The 17,617-nt window shown below is 46.3% G+C and overlaps 1 protein-coding gene across 5 annotated transcripts in view; it reads right to left on the reverse strand.

Moving 5' to 3' along the window:
* The window catches only part of LSR (lipolysis stimulated lipoprotein receptor), a 32,958-nt gene extending 16,971 nt beyond the window's left edge, over window positions 1-15,987 (reverse strand). For all 5 annotated transcript variants that reach the window (XR_014785110.1, XM_084815377.1, XM_084815375.1 and 2 more), the window contains exons 1-2: window positions 15,701-15,987; window positions 10,410-10,751 (exon numbers count right to left, since the gene is read on the reverse strand). Coding sequence is in view for 4 of the 5 variants with exons in the window: in XM_084815377.1 (XP_084671503.1) it covers window positions 10,410-10,751; window positions 15,701-15,773 (415 nt within the window). In the remaining variant the exon portion in view is untranslated. The remainder of the gene's footprint in view (window positions 1-10,409; window positions 10,752-15,700) is intronic.
* Between the last annotated feature and the right edge of the window lie 1,630 nt (window positions 15,988-17,617).

A 17,617-nucleotide genomic window follows, 5' to 3' on the forward strand; every position in this document is an offset into this window, starting at 1 on the left:
AACAAAGAAAGGGGCAAAACAGCAGTTCACAGTTAACCTCCCTCTGGCTGACCCGAGAGGATCCATGAAGGCATTTCGAGCACACTTTCATCCTGTGAGAGAGCCATCCCCTGCTTTAACATCAATACTGGATCAAAAGAGGCCCAGGGTTCTGCATTCTGCTAAGACTTCCCAGGAGGTATGAGCAGGAAAACTGTAGCTGCACAGCACAATACAAAACAACAAACCAGAAGACAGCCTCCAAAATAGAATGTTACGGATTCAGTGGAGCCCCAATAGCCTCAGCTTTCTTTCCTCCCTTCACCCCATTCACCAAAGTTTTTAAGATCACTGGCTGTGTGTTTGTGTATAAAATAAAGCTTAAACTCCTTGGTTCGCGGCCTGGCTCCAAGAGGCAAAACAACAGGAAAAACAGTTACAAGTGCAAACACCCAACGAGTGCTAAAGAGCACACAACTACTACATTTAAACTACTGAATTCTAATATGCCTACAAACGTCTTTTGTACAGTTTACTATAAAGTGCATGCGTACATGTCATACAGGGAATAAAATCCAAGCATACATTGCCCGAAGGCTAACGAACAATTAACTCCACCAAAAAAAGGCAAACTAAATAAACACATGTGATGTTGGAATGAAAGGCACTAAGCTGTAATTTCTGAATAAGTGTGTATCTTAAACATGCAGCAAAACTGTGCAGATCTCAATTGGTGGAAGACTCATTGTTTGAGAAGGATGCCCAAAAAAAAGCAAAACTCCTGCAGAGGCCAGCCACCACACCCTGTCAGGGGGATTAAGCAGGAAACTGACAAAGAGGCCTCCCCAGGCACCACTTTCCAAGTTCACCAGCAAGTCACCACTGGATGCAACTGAGCAACCGCTTAAAGAGGCATTGATAGGGGAACTACTGCATCTTCTTTCATGAAGAGAGGCTACATGAGAGGCCTATCTGCCTGCCACCCCCTTGTGCCTGCCCTGGCTGTGAACACAGAGCTGCCCAAATGAAAGGCTGTGTGGGGAGTGGTAGAATGGACCTTGTAGTGCAAAAGTGGGGGATAAGAACGTAAGAAAAGCCCTGCTGGTTCAGACCAGGGGTCCATCTAGTCCAGTGTTTTGTTCACACAGTGGCCAGCCAGCTGCCGACCGGGAACCCACAAGCAGAGATTTAATACAGTAGAGCAGCTTTCCCCAACCTGATGCCCTGCATGTGTGTTCCACTGCTCCCTTCATGCCCAGCTGGTGCGGACACAGAAAGCTGCACTTGCGGCGACTGGGAGCCACCAATGGCCCTCGAGAAGAACACGGCAGTAGGGTTAGGCTCAGAGCAGGGAAGGCAAGGCCCACAAAGGCGTAATGAATCTGCCAAGGATTTCCCTCTCAGCCTGCAGTTCTGCATTGCTGCCGTATGGCAGCTCAGGGGCCAGTTATCCTGCCCACGGCCTTTCCCTCATGAAAGCCACGTCAGGCCAGAAGCTCTTTACAATCCTGGGCAGCGGTCAGGGTAAGTCTCTGTCTCAGCCTTCCCCAACCTGCTGCCTCCCCCCAGATGTGTTGGACTACAACTCCCATCATCCAAAACCACTGCCCATGGTGGCTTGGGATGATGGGAGCTGTAGTCCAACGTATGCAGGGCAGGTGAGAGGCACCAGGTTCAGGAAGTATGTTCTAACTTCTCAGTGACATGGGCTGGAGGATCAGCTCGGCACGACACAAGAAAGGCAGCGCAGGGGAAATGTTATTTGGGGATTTCTCCCGACTAGTGTGGATTTGGGTGTTTGTCATTCGCTCTGAGGCTTCAGGGTGGGTCAGGCTAAGTTAGCAATTATTTGGGTGGCTCAAGCTATTAAACGCCATGAGATCAGAGTAAAATGCTGCTCCATCATCTGCCTACACAGCCCAAAACAAAATGCAATTAGTCCCTATGCGCTAACTCAAGCCTAATTTAACCAATGGCAAATTATGGTCTTCCTAATTTAACAGGATCATGGAAGCAGTATTGAGCGAGGGGGCAGGAAACTGGTCATATAAACTTGCTAGTATAGTTGTTGCAGCAATGACCTAACGATGCTGAAGCAACCAGCACCAGCTGATAATATGAACAGTGCTTCTGCTCTTTTGCAGGAATGGGAAATAGGGTTTCTCTGGGCAGGAAGCCCCATCCTTGCTTATAGGATTCCCAGCTGACCCAGTGCTTATTCTACACCAGAGAAGTTGCCCAAAGCAAATCAAAGCTTGTGCGAACACTGGACACACCTACAATGACACAGTAACAGTTGATATGGTTAAGTTTACCTTCTACATACTGAACCAGCTGGCCCATGCAGAAAAAATGGGGATCGTGTAGTACAGCCAGGCCCAGCAACAGCCATCGGCATAGGTAGGCAGCTGCCAAGGGCTCAGACGCTTAGAAGAGCCCATATGTCCCTGAGCCTGCCTCAGCTGCCACCCTCCTCCTCCTCTCCTGGCTGGCCCTGCTGGCAAAGCACCGGGGCACCTGGCTGAGCCTGCAGCCTCCGGCAGTCCATTTTAAATGAAACAACATTGTATTTACATTTCGAGTAGCAGCAATTTGCCTTTGGGGGGGGGGGGAGATGACACATGGCCAAAGTGGGCACAGGTCCTTATGTCACCCCTGTGCCCTCATTAGCCAATTCCGCCCACACGCACACACACGCACGCAGCACCTGATTAGTTCAGATCACTGCTACTCAAAATGTACGTTAAAAAAAACACTTTTAAAATTTCACACGAGGCTTGCAGGCTCAGCCGGGTACCCCAGTGCTTTCCCAGTGGGGCCAGCTAGAGGAGGAGGAACCGCTGCCTTTCCACACCAGGTAAAAAAAAAATGGAGGGAGGCAGGCTTTGGCTGGCCGGCTGGCAGGGGGGTTGGTTGGTGGCAGTAGTGGGCACGGTGCTTGGGCTGGCTGCACGCAGGGGCTTTAGCTGGCAGCAGGCAGGCAGGGATCTTCAGGGGGCAAGGGACCTTCAGGAGGACAGAGGTATGCTGAGGGCCCACTAGACTCTGGCCCTGAGCAGGGCAGGAGGGGTTTGTTAACTGCAGTCAGTTTTACAGCATGAAACATTACAGCAAGGAGGTTAACAAATGTGGTTCAAGAAATAAAGTTTTGGCTACTTTCATCTATAAAAGAAACACATCAGGTCCTCACAGTCCCAAGGGATTGCTTGCAAATTCTAACAAAGCTGCTAGAAGGATCAAGCACTGAAGTCTGGGTTCACTGTTCCCACACCCTACAACCTATGATCTCAAGGATTTGGGGAAGGGTTGCCTCTGACATTTTCCCACTATTTAAGGACAACAAACTCAGACTAAGGAGACCATAGAATACAAGCAACATGATTATCTGCTGTTTGGCATCTGCTCCACTGACTGAAGCTACTTGCAAATTTTGCTAGTTACAGGTCAGTAAGACACATAAATTAAGTTCAGCCTTCCAGCTCAAATTATATGTCTGATGGAAACCTCCTTGTCATTAAATAAAAATCACCACCTCTGCCTTACCTTTCAGTCTAGCAGCTCAGCTTTGCTAAGCCACTTTACTTTCTCTAAACAATGGTCCAGGGCCCAGAAGTGTATCATGCCACACAACTCAATATTTTCATAGATTGTCAAGACTGCAACACTGACCAACAACCAATTCTGGTCTGATCTACACATGCAACAGAAAAAGGTGGCACACTTCAGACAAGGAATAATATTTTAAAAGTCATCTTATGTTAAACCCCCTGCAAGTAGAAATTTACCACTTAGGGAGAAAGGTTGTAATTCCCACAGTATGCTACTTTTCTACTTTTGGGGAACTTTTCACATAAGGGGACATTCAAAACATTATTCCCACAACTGCAGTCTGAAATGGTACAGTCTGTTCTGTCACCTCATGATTCTGCCACCTCATTCTACTGACACATAAACCGAGTTACTAACAGGTATAGAGGGCATGCTCAGGCACAGGCAAGCCATTACATTTAAAACCCAAGGAGATACAGCTCTGCCTCTCAACTGGAAAAAAAACAAAACTCTTAGAGTGAAACTGTGAGCAAGAGTATGGCCACACTTAAGACTGAAATTCTGTAGGGAAGCTGGGAGCCGGACACAATTGTTTAGTGGGCCACATCTAACTTGTGATCTTCCAGTTCACCATCCCTGCTCCATAGCACAAAAGCACATTCTGCAAACTGACTGCCTCCACGATCTGATCATCAACCCAAGCTGCACGAGGTTTCAGTTGAACCCTCCTGTACTTCCTGACAGAACTGCAATTAGATGCTTAGAAAGTGCTGGGAGGGTGGAAAGTGTGCTGCTCAGGATATAATTAAAGTATGTTATTTAACTGCTAGTTATGGTGCTACTGTAGAGCAGCTAGTCAGGTTTCACACCTGAATCCACTCTGCATTCATAGGAAGAAAACTATGAAACAGGAAAAGCAATACAGATATCCAAAGGGGGATTTTTTCACAACATGAGTCACTCCTCCCTGTAGCATGGGGAGGAAATCTCCTGTTAATCATACTATAATTTCAGTGGGTTTGCAGGGAGGCAAGAGAGAGAAAACAGCAAAGAGAGCTTCTGAATCTGACAATCGCCACTTGTTTTGAAACATGTTATCACAGGCGGTAGGTTTTTGCCATGGACTTTTGACCTGCCGGAACAGTAAATACTGTTTGTTCTTGTTTTGACTCCCCACTGAAATCCTTGTTATCAGGGCTCTTAAAAAAAATAAAACACACACAGATGAAAAAACATGAAGCAGCACTGACAAGTTTAGCGGGGACTGGTTTTTTGATGCATAACAGCAGGGACAAGATGGTGAATGGATTACAAAAGGGATGCTATGCTTGGTACCAATTTCCAAGAAACCAGGGCTGCGATATTCACAGTGCCAACCTGGGCATGTTTACTTGGCAATGAGCACCACTGCAATCCGTAGAGCTCACTCCTCACTAAGTGTTTTTAGGACTGCAACCTTAGGTATACCTGAAACATTTTGATTAACTAAAAACATGCTCCTGATTAATCTGTCAGCAGATTCACAGTTTACAAGTCATTTTTCATGCACATCCTTATAAAAACCACAGGTGGCCAGGCCAATCTTTAGAGGCATTCTGGTCTGAAGAAGGAAGGAAGGAAGGAAGGAAGGAAGGAAGGGAGGGAGGGAGGGAGGGGGGAGGGATGTCTGAGAGGATGGCCGCTGCAACACACATGAGCATCATCAACAGCAAGTATGTTCTTTTTTCTTTAGAATGATTGTTTTGCTCTTACATGAACACACAAAGATTTAGTCAACTAGGATCTCTTTAACTGGGCAACAGCCCTAGAAGAACGCAAGCAACAGAGTTCTATTGCGTTCATTTCCTGCTTGTGGGCTTCCCATAGGCTTCTGGTTGGCCACCATGGAAACAGGATGCTGGACTGGATAAGCCTTGGGCCTCATTCAGCATGGCTCTTATGTTCATATGTTAAGAAGCCTATTCCTTCAATCACCAGTTGGCTTTCAGAAGTCATGATATCAATCCTGTAAATAGCAGTTTTTCACATGTTGCGCAAGGCCTGCCAATATCCTCAGAAAAGCAATAAGGACAGGATTCTTGGAATCTGGAAGTAGGATAACTGGATTCAAAGCCCTTATTAGTCCTAGAAAAATCATTGTTAGTTGCATTGGTCCCAAAGCACTTGACTTGCTGGTTGCAAGAGTGAATTAAGTAATGTTTCCACAAACGTGAAGCAATCAATACAGAAGCAATGACTAATCAAAATAAACATGGATATTAAGGCAGGCAGAACATAAAGAGTGCACATTATGTAAATGCTCCAGAGTTTCCCTGACTGCCAGCAGATGGGCACAGTCGAGGGTGCTGGTTTGACCGAAACAAAAAATCTTAGCAGTTTTGGCCTTGGAATACCACCTTCTCTGCATGTCAGTTACATATAACTTTCTGACTCTCCTGACAGACCAAGTACCTCTTCAATCAGTCCACAGCCCTTTTACCCACTGTACAGCTGAGTAAAATAATTAAACGCTCCACAGCAAGTTGGAGATGAAGAATTTGTGCTGCTCTTGGCCAGGTTTGCTGTTTGGATCCACCACCCCAGTCAAGCAGCTATATGACCCAAACACACCCATTCCCTACCTCCACATTCTCCACAACAGACACCTACTTCACACAGAAATGGGAATGGTACCATTAACACAGATCAACTTTCCTCTTCAGAAGCTCAGTGACAAAGCACATCCTTTGCCTGTGTGGACCTACACTTGATCCTTGGCTCCTCTCCACTTGAAATCTCAAGCAACTAGGTCGGGAAAGACTTCTGCCCAAGTCCCTGGAAAAGTAGGCTGAAGAGCTGTTCCCATTTAAAGTTGGGACCATCTAGCACACCTCTCCTTTCCAAGTAAAAATTATTGTTGAGCTTTAACCAAAGACTGGGAATTCATGTGTCAGTAGCACATCACAAACAGCAACTACAGGTTTCTGCCCAACAATACTCATTTGCCCTGCCTGCAAATTCAATTTTGGCAGCTTGAAGCTTCGTAGATCAAGAATTCCTATTTTCCCAAAAGTCTTTAGAAGCACCCTTCCTTGGAGAGCTGAAATTCTCTGAATGCCTAGTGGTTGTGTGCTAGGTTAGGAAAGGAGTGCCTGGTCAGGAAGCCCAGCTAATATTGATAGTTGCATTCCATTACATGTAAACTTATCAGTCTCCACCCGACAGAGAAACTGGAGCACAGGGAGGTGATGGAATCTGGTCACACCCAGCTGCACAGAGAGGAACCTAGAAGGAATTCTGGCACTTTGCCTTTCCTGTTCCCCATACTGCAGTTAGATGCAGGTAGAAAAGTCCTAAATACAGAAGAAGCTCAAAATCAGGAAGCCTGCGGAAAGAATTTAATACTTGGTGTTTGGACAGAGTTTTATGAGTGTTCAAGGCACTTCTCACAGCATTAATGCTTACAATACCCCTGTAAGGTCACAGAATCATAGGGCTGGAAGGGGCCTACAAGACCACTGAGTCCAACCCCCTGCTCCATGCAGGCAGCCTGATTCCCAGGCGGTCTCCCATCCAAGTACTAACCAGGGCTGACCCAGTAGTATCATCATTTCCACACTGCAGGTGAGGGCGGGGGGGGGGGGGGAGGAGAGTGCAGGGCACAGACTACAGAACAGCGGATATTTTATTATTCCTTTTTAGAAGGTAAACCCAGCTGTTCTCATCAAAACAACCTATGGTGGATATCAGAACAATAAAAAACAAAGACCATAAAATACAACAGCCAGCAACAATGAATCTAACATCATAAAACAGCAAGAATTAGCTGTTAAAAATCCAGACAACCAGCACAGTAAAAACAAGAAGCAGCACCAAGCAGTAAATTTGTAGCTAAGATTTTAACCAGAACTTTCCTAGCTCACACTCTTTGCCACTAAAATAAGCCAGCTCTGATTGCACAATTCTTCCAAAGAAATCATCTTAGAACTTTGTAACTAACGCCCCCAGAGACTAGGGGATTACAGGAAACCTCAACACAGCAACTCAGTACCAATACTGGATTGAATACTCAAAAGTCCCAAGGCAGAGAACAAAACCTAGACCCTAGTTCCTTATTTCCTGCTCTGAACACGACAGATTAAAATCCCATCCCATTCCTCAAATCAAGAGCACAATGCAAGAATCAGTTTTTCAAACTGTGCAGGATTTATCGATTTTAATGTACAGAAAGGACAATTGCTGTGCTCTGTTGAAAGCCATAAATTTCACTGTTCCCTCACTCTCTCCTTTGATCATGCTCAACCTCAGTTCAACGCTTAGAACATCATAAACTGGTCCATCCTAGTGTGCAACCCTATGCTTTCAATTTGTCCAAGTGTGTCCAATTTGTCCAACTTCTAGAACTTACCTCTATTCCATGTTGCCTGAACTGTCCATATTCTCAACAAGTTCCACTGTGGCAGGGTTGATAAAAATCAGATTTTAAAAATTTAAATCAGATTTTGAAATTTTCTTAAAACAATTAGTAAAAAAAGAGCCTCAGTCAAAGATATCATCATGAATACTAATTATACAACTTCTAATTATAGTATATGAATATGTTAACAGCAGTTTATGGAGATGGGAGATAACCTGATTAGTCCTATTCTGCACTGCAGGTGGTGTACAGAAGCATATGCTTGCTCTCGCTCTCAAAGCCTCGCCTCTAAGTACAAAGATAGAGAAGGTCAATGAATAGAGAATTTGGAGATATGGAGTAGATCTGAACAAGGAGGAGGAGCCTGGCTATAAATGCAAGGGATGGGGAGGGAAATAGAAAGTGAAACCAAAAGTGAACAGAACATATTCATGCAGTCCTGACTCCTGAGGAAACTTCTGCTGCATGTATCCTCCACTGTAGAAGGAAAATACCTAGCATGGCAGTAGTAGGCCATAAAAGAGAACCCATTTGTGAATATTTTGTTTCTGTAACTGCTGTGGTTGAAATTGCCTAAATTTTATTTTTAAATAACTTTACATTTATCTAAAAACTGAAATAGTTAACCATTCTAAAATCCATGTGCATGTTTTGTTAACATTTCTGTTTGTTGAAGAAGAAAACTAAGCAGAAGAATAAACAGTCTTATTAGTACAATTTAAAAGCCTGTTTAGTGGTGGTGATTCTGGCACATCATGACAAAAACATCATGATTAATTGAACAGTTGGAGCTGGCTCATCTCCTAAATGACTTCACAAATTCATTCTGCTTTAGTACTAAAATGGCTAAATTATCATCCCATTTTTGATGAAAATTAATCCGAAAACAATTCAGAATTGCTTAGCATGTACCTATCTTCTAATGAAAGCTACATCTCTGAATATGTATTAAACAATAATATACTTCTACTTAAAATGATGATTAAACAGAATCTTCCTCGACTTACTTAAACTGTTTTAAATTATTAAAATTGAGTCCTTCAGATAAGTGTTTTAAATCATGATTTAAATCATGATTTAAATCATGATTCAAATCAATTTGATTTAAATCAAATCAACCCTGCACCACAGGCTTTGATTTCCCCCAGCTTCTTTTAGGAAGCCAGTGTGGTGTAGTGGTTTGGCTAAGAGATTTCAACCTAGGACACAGGGGTTCAGATCTCTGCTCAGCCAGGAAGCTCACTGGGTGATCTTGGCCCCAACCTAACTTACCTCACAGGCTTGTTATATCCCATTCCCCTCTCACAACACCTACCCTGAGCTTCCTGGAAGAAGGGTGGGAGATAAATGCAATCTGTTTGTATTATATATAATATGCCACACACGCGCATTCCTTATCCCACGTCAGCAAAGAGATACAGAGGGCAGGCTTTTAAACCACCATGCTGCATCAAGGGATCAATAGTAAATAAAACTGCAACCCTAGGTACATTTACCTGGTAAAGTCCACAGTGGGACTATCTGGTTTATTCCCCCCTTTTTAAAAAAAGACACTGCTTACAGATCCTGTATTTTAGTTGTCTTTCAGTTCTAACATTTTTATTGCCACCAAGAGTTTATACATTTCTATTTCATGAGGTTTTATGGCATCTTTCCAAATTATTTTAGCTTTAATCTCTTGTAAGCTGATTTTTTAAAAATAATGGTTTATTTTTAACACAGGTACTTATGGATCAGCTGCTTTCTGCATTCCACCTTGGCTCACACACAGAAGGGCAATGCCTCTTCCAAGACGGTCGCTGTATTGACACATGAGAGCACCAACTAAAAAACAAAGAATGTGTTTTCCTTCTGAACAATTATTTTAATCATATCCAAATTATGCAGAATTAAAGGTCATGAAATTAGCTAACTAAGGCTGCTTTAACAAAGCAACAGCCAAAACAAAATCTGCATGACATAAAGCAAGCTGTTAGGATGCCTTTACTCCCAGGTGCAAACTTTCTGGGAGGGCAGGATACTCTTTCCCACTGTTCAGTATTGGGAAGGCACCGCATGGCCCTAGTTTCAGCTGGAGTTAGCAAAGCCTTCCCCGACCTGGTGCCCTCCAGATCTGTTAATTTTTGTGAACCGCCCAGACAGCTTTGGCTATGGGACAGTATAGAAATGTAATAAATAAATATGTTGGCTGGGAAGATAGAAGTTGCAGTCCAACACATCTGAAGGGCAACAGGTCAGGAAAAGCTACTCTAGGCCAGTCCCACAAATAAGTCCACAGAAGTTACCAGCCTACATAAATGTTTACATTTACCTGCCCATACGCATCTGTGCTAGTCATTTGTGGCTTATAAAGAAGGAACAGACTTTGTAAAGCTTCCCTCTCTGGAAGCCCAAAGGCAGTTCTCCCAGCAGCAATAGGGCCAGTCGCTATTTACAGGCCTGCTTTAGATTTTAAGTGAGACAGCCATTGACACTGCAAACTTACTACCAGTGATGGTGATGCGCCGGCCCTGGTAGAAGTTCCCAAGGGTCACTGTGTTGCCTTGCTTGGTAGCCACCACACGCACAGTCCTGGAACTGTCCTGGCACTCCACATAGGGATTGTATCCGGGGTTGTTCTGCTGCAGCTGGTTGTTTATCTGGCTCTCTTGGCTGCTGGGGTTAAAAGTGTCCGCCAGGCGGCTTCGGCAGTAAGATCTGTACTTCCACGAGACAATAGGTGGCTGGGTGGCCGTGGTCTGGTAGTTGCACTGCAGAGTGACCGGCTGAAATAGGATGACCACATTGAAGGGGTTCAGCACTGTGACTTCCATTGCGGTGGCTGGATCTGGGGATGGGAGCAGACAGTCAGACAAGGCAAGAAGGTACTGAGTGGAAAACCTACACTGGAACACCACAGATCTCTTCCCCCAGAACTCTCCTGTGCCATAATTCCTTCATTCTGTCATTACAAAACCTTTCACTAGTATCCAGGATTGCCAGACCTGGCTTATCCTCTCAGCAAACATTCCTCACGTTTGTTGACAGCATGCGGATAGTCCCACCATCTAGTAAAGCCAGTTTGGCTTCCCTGCTTCCTCTTTCAGGAGGGAAAAAAACATTCAGGTATCAAGCATGGAATGTCTCAATGGACATCCAAGGTTTCTACAAGCTCAGACATAACACATTTTCCTGAACAAAATGCTTGTTATTTGAACTTGCCATAGGGAGGTCAAGGGTGATGGACGACAGGGCAAGAAATAGCCAAGGTACCTGGCCTCTTGGGAATGGGAAATCTATTCCTAGCCATGATGTGGGCTGGAGAGCTTTACTACCACAAAGGAAGAAACAAGCTTATCAAGCAAAGAGTTTATCACATCCTCAATAAGCAATGGGAACTGGACTGAAGGGGGCCTGACAAAGTGGGAACAACATACCCCTGAAGGCAAGAGAACCACTGTGCATTCATTCATACTCCTAGCCCATGCCCGGCTAGGTGCCGGAAGGGACAGCCAGAGATTCATTATCGGTATGTACCTTTCATCTAGAAGGAGATGCAGAATTCTGGAGGGAAAGGACAGAAAAAGGAACCCCATGAGCCTTGGTTTCCAGTCTGTGTCTGCAAGGGTACTTTCACAAGAGGACTACTTCTTCCACCTCCACTCAAACCCCAAATTTTGAGAGCAGCAGCTTCTCCAAGCCTGTATTTTAGGTGGAATATTTCAGCAATCCAGCTGCTCCCCTACACACCCTAAACATAGAGCTAGAGTTATACAGGCTAACCCAGGTGGCTCCATCAACCACCGAAGACCAGCCCGGGGGGGGGGGGGGTGACCTTCCTTGCTTTTTCTACCAGCTTCAGGGTTACAGGAAATGGTTCACCAAATGGAGAGGACAAATAAGTTCCAGCCATTAGGTTGTTAACCCAGGAGTTCCTATTCCAATCCTCCCCAACAATATTACCAACATGTTCTACTCATCAGCTAAGCCCTGTAAAAAAAAAAAAAAAGGTCTACAAGAAACTTATTAGACCACAACTAGTGGACTAATACATCATTGCAGCCCATTGACAAAAGACAGTTTTTCCAGTTTAGCAGAGCAGTCATACCCGGTCACCTGGAGGAGATTCTTACTCACAATAGACAAACAGGGGAGTAGCTGTTTACAAGCCTGCATGAACAGATGGTCACTTTCTTCCATTCAAACCAGTCAACATCCTAGCACTCAAGAAAAATGTAGCCACAGCCACTCCTTAACCCAGCCTTGTAAATAAAGCAACAAAAGTTACTTGCCTGCAAAAAAAAAAAAAAGTGCTAGCATGTTACAAGGCTAGTCGCCTTCATTTCCATGTTGGCCAAAGAGGGGAAGTCCTATCCACCATGGCCCACGTGGAAATGCAGGCCTCTAGCCTTCTTGGCAGGATAGGGTTTGTTTTTTAAACAAAGCTTTCCACCAAGTGGACTGGAGGAGGAAGGAGCAAGCAACCCATTCTTCCTTTGCCAGATGCCGGCCCTCTGTAATTCCATGCTAATTGGGGAGACAGGGGCTTTCCTTCCTCTGCAGCTAGCACAGAAACCAAGTGGGCTGTCAGAGGAAGGGAGAAGTCCATCCCTCTTCTTCCTCCAGTCCTCTCACTCGCCTGCATGGAGTTCCTGTTTGCATATGGCGACAGGGCAAGTTGTTAAATACAAGCATGCCTTAACCTACTCACAACGCCTACAGGCACCAGGCATTTCCAAGTCATGCATTTTTCACTGATCAGGAGCAACACAGGTTGTAGTCAAATTAAAGCAAGTGGGGAAACCTTAGTGTGGTTCCTGGAGTACCCCATCTTTCTACGTAAGTGTTCAAGACAGCCTACATAAAACATTTGAATACAATATCTTTGAAAACCCAGACAGACACACAACACACACTCAAAGCAACGTCACAAAAAACAGCAGCAGTAAACTCAAAAAGCCAGCAATATTGACACACAAAAAGCTTGGGAGATTAAACTAATTTTAACTTATTTATTTACAACATCTATATACCATTCCACATCTAAGCAGATTCCACAGAGGTGCCTGAAGGATACGCAATTATGCATCTCTGGAACTACCAATGAAAAGGTCCTGTCCTTTTAACTTCTAAGGACAGAGCTGTTTTCACCTACTTTTCAAAAGCAGAGAATGACTACTTTTATGTTGTTTATAGCTCTATGCATTCCTTGTGATGTAAAGAAGTTTGTTTAAAAAAAACATTTCTCATTTTTATCCTTTACACTCTCCACTGTCTGAGTTAACAGGACAACTATTTTCACCAGAGTTTCATTCTCGCTGAAACAAAACAAGCCCCTATTCAGTGCTTGAATCAACATTCTTCCTGATTCCTTTGATTTGCTCCTGTGGTTGCATTCCAGTCTGAAGGAGGGTTGGTACCAAGATCAGTTTCGTCCCACAAAGGACAGGGAGTTTCAGCAAGCATCGTGTGTCACTGCTGCCGCACCAGGTAGATTCAGACATTACCCTTCCAGGGAGAAAAGGCGACTACATCCCCCACAGTCGGGCACACCTAGAACCTGGGCGTCAAGCAGACACACAAGAGAGCACAGCATGCAGGGCCCAAGCATGACATCACTTGCTGAGGAAGAACCGCCCCTCCCCAGAGGTCATGAAACTAGGATTGCAGAAAGGAGTTTGAGAGACAACAATTATTAGTCAGTCCCTGTGTGCTTACTTTGGAAGAAGGCACTTACATGCATAGCACACGCTCTGCCACAAGAGGCAGCCTGGCCAATATTGGAAAAGGGGGACATGAAAGCAGACCTGAACGGGATCCATCAACAGAATGTTACCCTTGGGTCCCCATTGTCAACCTCAATCCTCATCTTGGGCACAAAATGCTTTCAGCATCTTAAAGCTACTGCTAAGTAACCTGTTACAATGCCCAAGGGGCTTACATGGATTCCCAGATGCTGGGATTTAGGTAGAAGTCGCTTCTGTGGCCTCAGATGCTGAGATAGGAACTCTGTGCCTGCCAGATGTTTTGGACCCCAACCTCCTTCAGTGCAGCCAGTGTCGGCGTTGATGGACGTTATAGTCCAAAACAGCTGGAAGGCACCCAGTCGCCTACCCCTATACCTTTGGAACACAAACACCTGTTTTTAAAAAGAACAATTTTAATAATGGTGTTTTAATTTCTTTTATCTTTTTACTTTTTTACTTCTTATGTTCACCACTCCAGAATCTGTTTTAGATAAGGAGCTGTATACAAATGGGGGGCATAAAGAATCTGCAGCTGCCTTGCCTCCTGTTGCACCGGGAGATTCAAAAGCTACAGAGAAGATCTTTGGGCTGTGAGCAAGAAATTCTGTATGGAAATAAAAAGACAAGGTCTCACGCTGAGAAAAAGGAAGACTCTCCCATGGGAAAGGAGCCAACAAGGGAAGCTAGATCATCAACCCAAGAAATGGGCTCAGGACAGGCTGAAGGGAAACAGCATTATACTCCACATTCCGGGGGGGGGGGCATGAGAAGGCTAGTGGTCAGCCATGAGGAACACATGGGAGCAGATCAGAGGAAACTGTAGTCTCTTGGCCTTCCCACGTTACTACTACAAAACTGGCTAAAAAGATATGGCTGGATGGACAAGGGCAATCAAAGTGGAAGACAGGAGCTCCAACTGAACTCCTGGGTAGCATGCAGTGAGCTTCAAGGTATGGCAGAGTACTGCCAGCCCCCTGACTAGCATGGGGCCCATTACTCCACAAAACCAGTGAGGAAGAAAGCTTGGGGAACCACATCTTGAGCCAAAGCAGGGCGAGCCATGCCCAATGAGCATCAAAGAATTAAGGGCAAGCTGGCCACATGGCAACTGGAGAGACGCTGCAGAATCCCGCCAAAAACTAGCAAAAAAAGGAACAGAGGAGAGCAGAAAAAGAAGGCCTTGACCATGTTATTATGGCTACTGGGTGCTCAAGAGCAACTCCCAAGGGCTAGAAGATATCCAGACAAGGAAAAAGTCACCATACAGCTACAGAAACCCTAGAGCAGTCTTCAACCCAGACGCCTTGCACAGATGCTGGGATGACGACTCCCATGATCATGCTGGTGGGGGATGATGGGCATTATAGACCCAACACGTTTGGAGGGCAAAGGCTTGGGAAAGGCTACCCTAGAGGCCCATATCAACTCTTGCCCTGTCTCCCCCAGTTGCCAACTTCTCTCTCACAAGGCAATCCTGCCTTTAGACCAGCCTTCCCCCAAACGGATGCCCTCCAGATGGGTTGGGGCTGCAACTCTCATCATTCTCAGCCACGGCCAACCAAGCTGGAGAAAGCGGCTTCAGAGAACTATGGAACAGGCAGAAACACAACCGGTGCGTATCTGCCTTACGGTGGGGAGGGGGATCTCCATGTCAGGGGAAGGCTGCACCCTTTGTGTTTCTGCCTGCCACACAGTTTTTAGGAATGCTCCTGGGGGAGGGGGGATCCCTCGCCACGGAGCCATACCCTGAAACAGGTGGATATCCCAAGGCACGTTTGCCAGGCCAAATACCCCCACAAATACCCTCGCCAGACCCCGTAACAAAAAGGTCAGAGCGAAGGAGAAGGAGCGGGAACGTGGAGCGAGCGCACAACCGCCCCCCCCCCTTGAACCAATCAGCTCTCGAGTCTCCCCCGCTCCCCGGTGCCTTAAAGCGGGAGACCCCGAGGTGTCCCCTCAGAGGAGGGTGGCGGGGCGAGAGAGGCGGGGGTTCTGCCGCCCGCCCTGGGGGGCGCGGGATGAGACACTCCGCACTTCGCCACTGTTTTACCGAAGATCCAGGCGCTATTCAAGAGCCACAGCAGGGGCAGCATGGCCGGCCGGTGTGTCGTCCGAGCCTCCATTTCCAGCCCCCTCGCTCGGACTTGAGAGGCGGTCCGCCGGCAGACGGGAGGCGGGTGAGAAACGCGCCCGGCGGCTTCGCTCACTTCGAACCCCCCCCCCCGCACCCTCGCTGCGAGCGCTTCAGCGGCTGCCTCGACCGACGAGCCGCCCGCTCAGCGCCGCGCCTCTCCTCGCGCGCCGAGCCCCGCTCTGCCCTCCGCGCGCACCTCAGGTGCCGCTCTCGCAAGCGGCGCCTCGCCCGAAGCGCGTGGGAACTACCAACTGCTCGGGGCGGGGGGGGGGAGACAATGACCGAGGCGCAGCTTATTCACGGGAAGACTTTCTGTGGAAACTAGGCCATTTCCCCTGCTCTCCCCCGGGCTCTCTTTTCGCAAGAGGCGGGTTAAAAAAAAAAAAAAATGGGGGGGTAAACTGCACCTGTGCGTTGCCTCCCTATTATGAAGGTGGTTTCGCCTCAAAGGCCCCTTTGAAAGTAGCGAGAACGAGCCAAGCTACTTGAGAAAGGGGGAGGGGTGAGGTTAAACGTTTGTGAAGCCCAACTCTCCTCCCCTTTGATAGGAAAGTGAACTCACCCAGGTACTGCCTGGGAAGGCACTCAGGGTAAAGGAGAGGGAGTGGCGTTGGGAAAGGACGGTTGGTCTCGCCGGCTGACCATTGGCCGGGAACGAACGCGTAGCTCGGGCTGCAGTTTGAACTGACCAAGGGACGAAGGACTAGTCGTATTATCTCTGCCCTCTTGGGTTGCGCCAGATATTTTGCCTGTCGCTACTAATAATTATTAAAATAATATTAACCGTTATTAAAATAATATTAACTATAATTACTGTTAATCATTAATAATGCTTAACAATAGTCCTTTAAGGATAAATATATTTTCAAGGGGCTTTCCACAATAAAATAAGAGACTAAAATCACAACCTACAATATTTATTTACTTATATAAATCCCATGTCACCAGGGGCATTAGTAGTATGACGACGAAACATACTGTTCCTTGGCTCCTGCTATGTCAGCCCTCCAGAAGCAGTATGTAGGTTACTTTCCTTGAATGCAACAGAGGACTTTTGGCCGTGGCTGCCTCACACGCCTGCCGCCACTGACCAACATTGGCTTCTTCCCGTCAAGTCTCAAGCCTGCCTCCTTCTCTCTTCCCCCACATTTTAAATCCCAGCTTTTCCGACGGCCACTTCTTTTCCGCTTCCAAGGCCCTGGGTCCTGTCGGGGGAGCCGGGTCTCCCGAAACCTAACTCTTACCCTCCCGTGCCACTGAAACATCGCACCATCCACCCTGTATACTCAAAGAGTTGGCAAGCCATCCTGCTCGCCCACTAAGTCTCACATGAAACTGAAACAAACCCCAATCCACCTGGAATACTCCAACACAGTTGGCAAGCCGTTCTGGTCACCCACTCAGTCTGTCTGGCCAAACTAGGCTTTACCAAGGCCCTGGATGAGTATGACACCAGACACCTGTTCCTCGTCCAGGGTCATTTTCCACCAACAGCCCTGAACGGTGGATCCTTTTGATTACAAAAACGAAGTTGATATTGTTTATTGTGAGTTTATTATTGTTATGCTACATGTAAGCTGCCTTGGGAGGAGGAGGAAGAGAAGCAGTAGCAATCTGCGTTCTTTGGAGGAAGGACAGTATTAACGTATTGTATTAATGGTTCCACAACCACCTTGGCTGGATCAGAAAATGTAAGACCCACCCACCAGCAACAGTATGTTTTGGTGGCCATTATGACATCATTTTTTTTGCCCACATCAGTGATGACGTCACAGTGAGGTCAGCTAGAACTTTCCTTTCCAGTCCCCTTGGTAAGTGTATGCCCAACAGGCC

Source organism: Heloderma suspectum, chromosome 10, assembly GCF_057233095.1.
Source record: "Heloderma suspectum isolate Gila_16-S chromosome 10, 16-S_ref, whole genome shotgun sequence".
NCBI lineage: Eukaryota > Metazoa > Chordata > Lepidosauria > Squamata > Helodermatidae > Heloderma > Heloderma suspectum.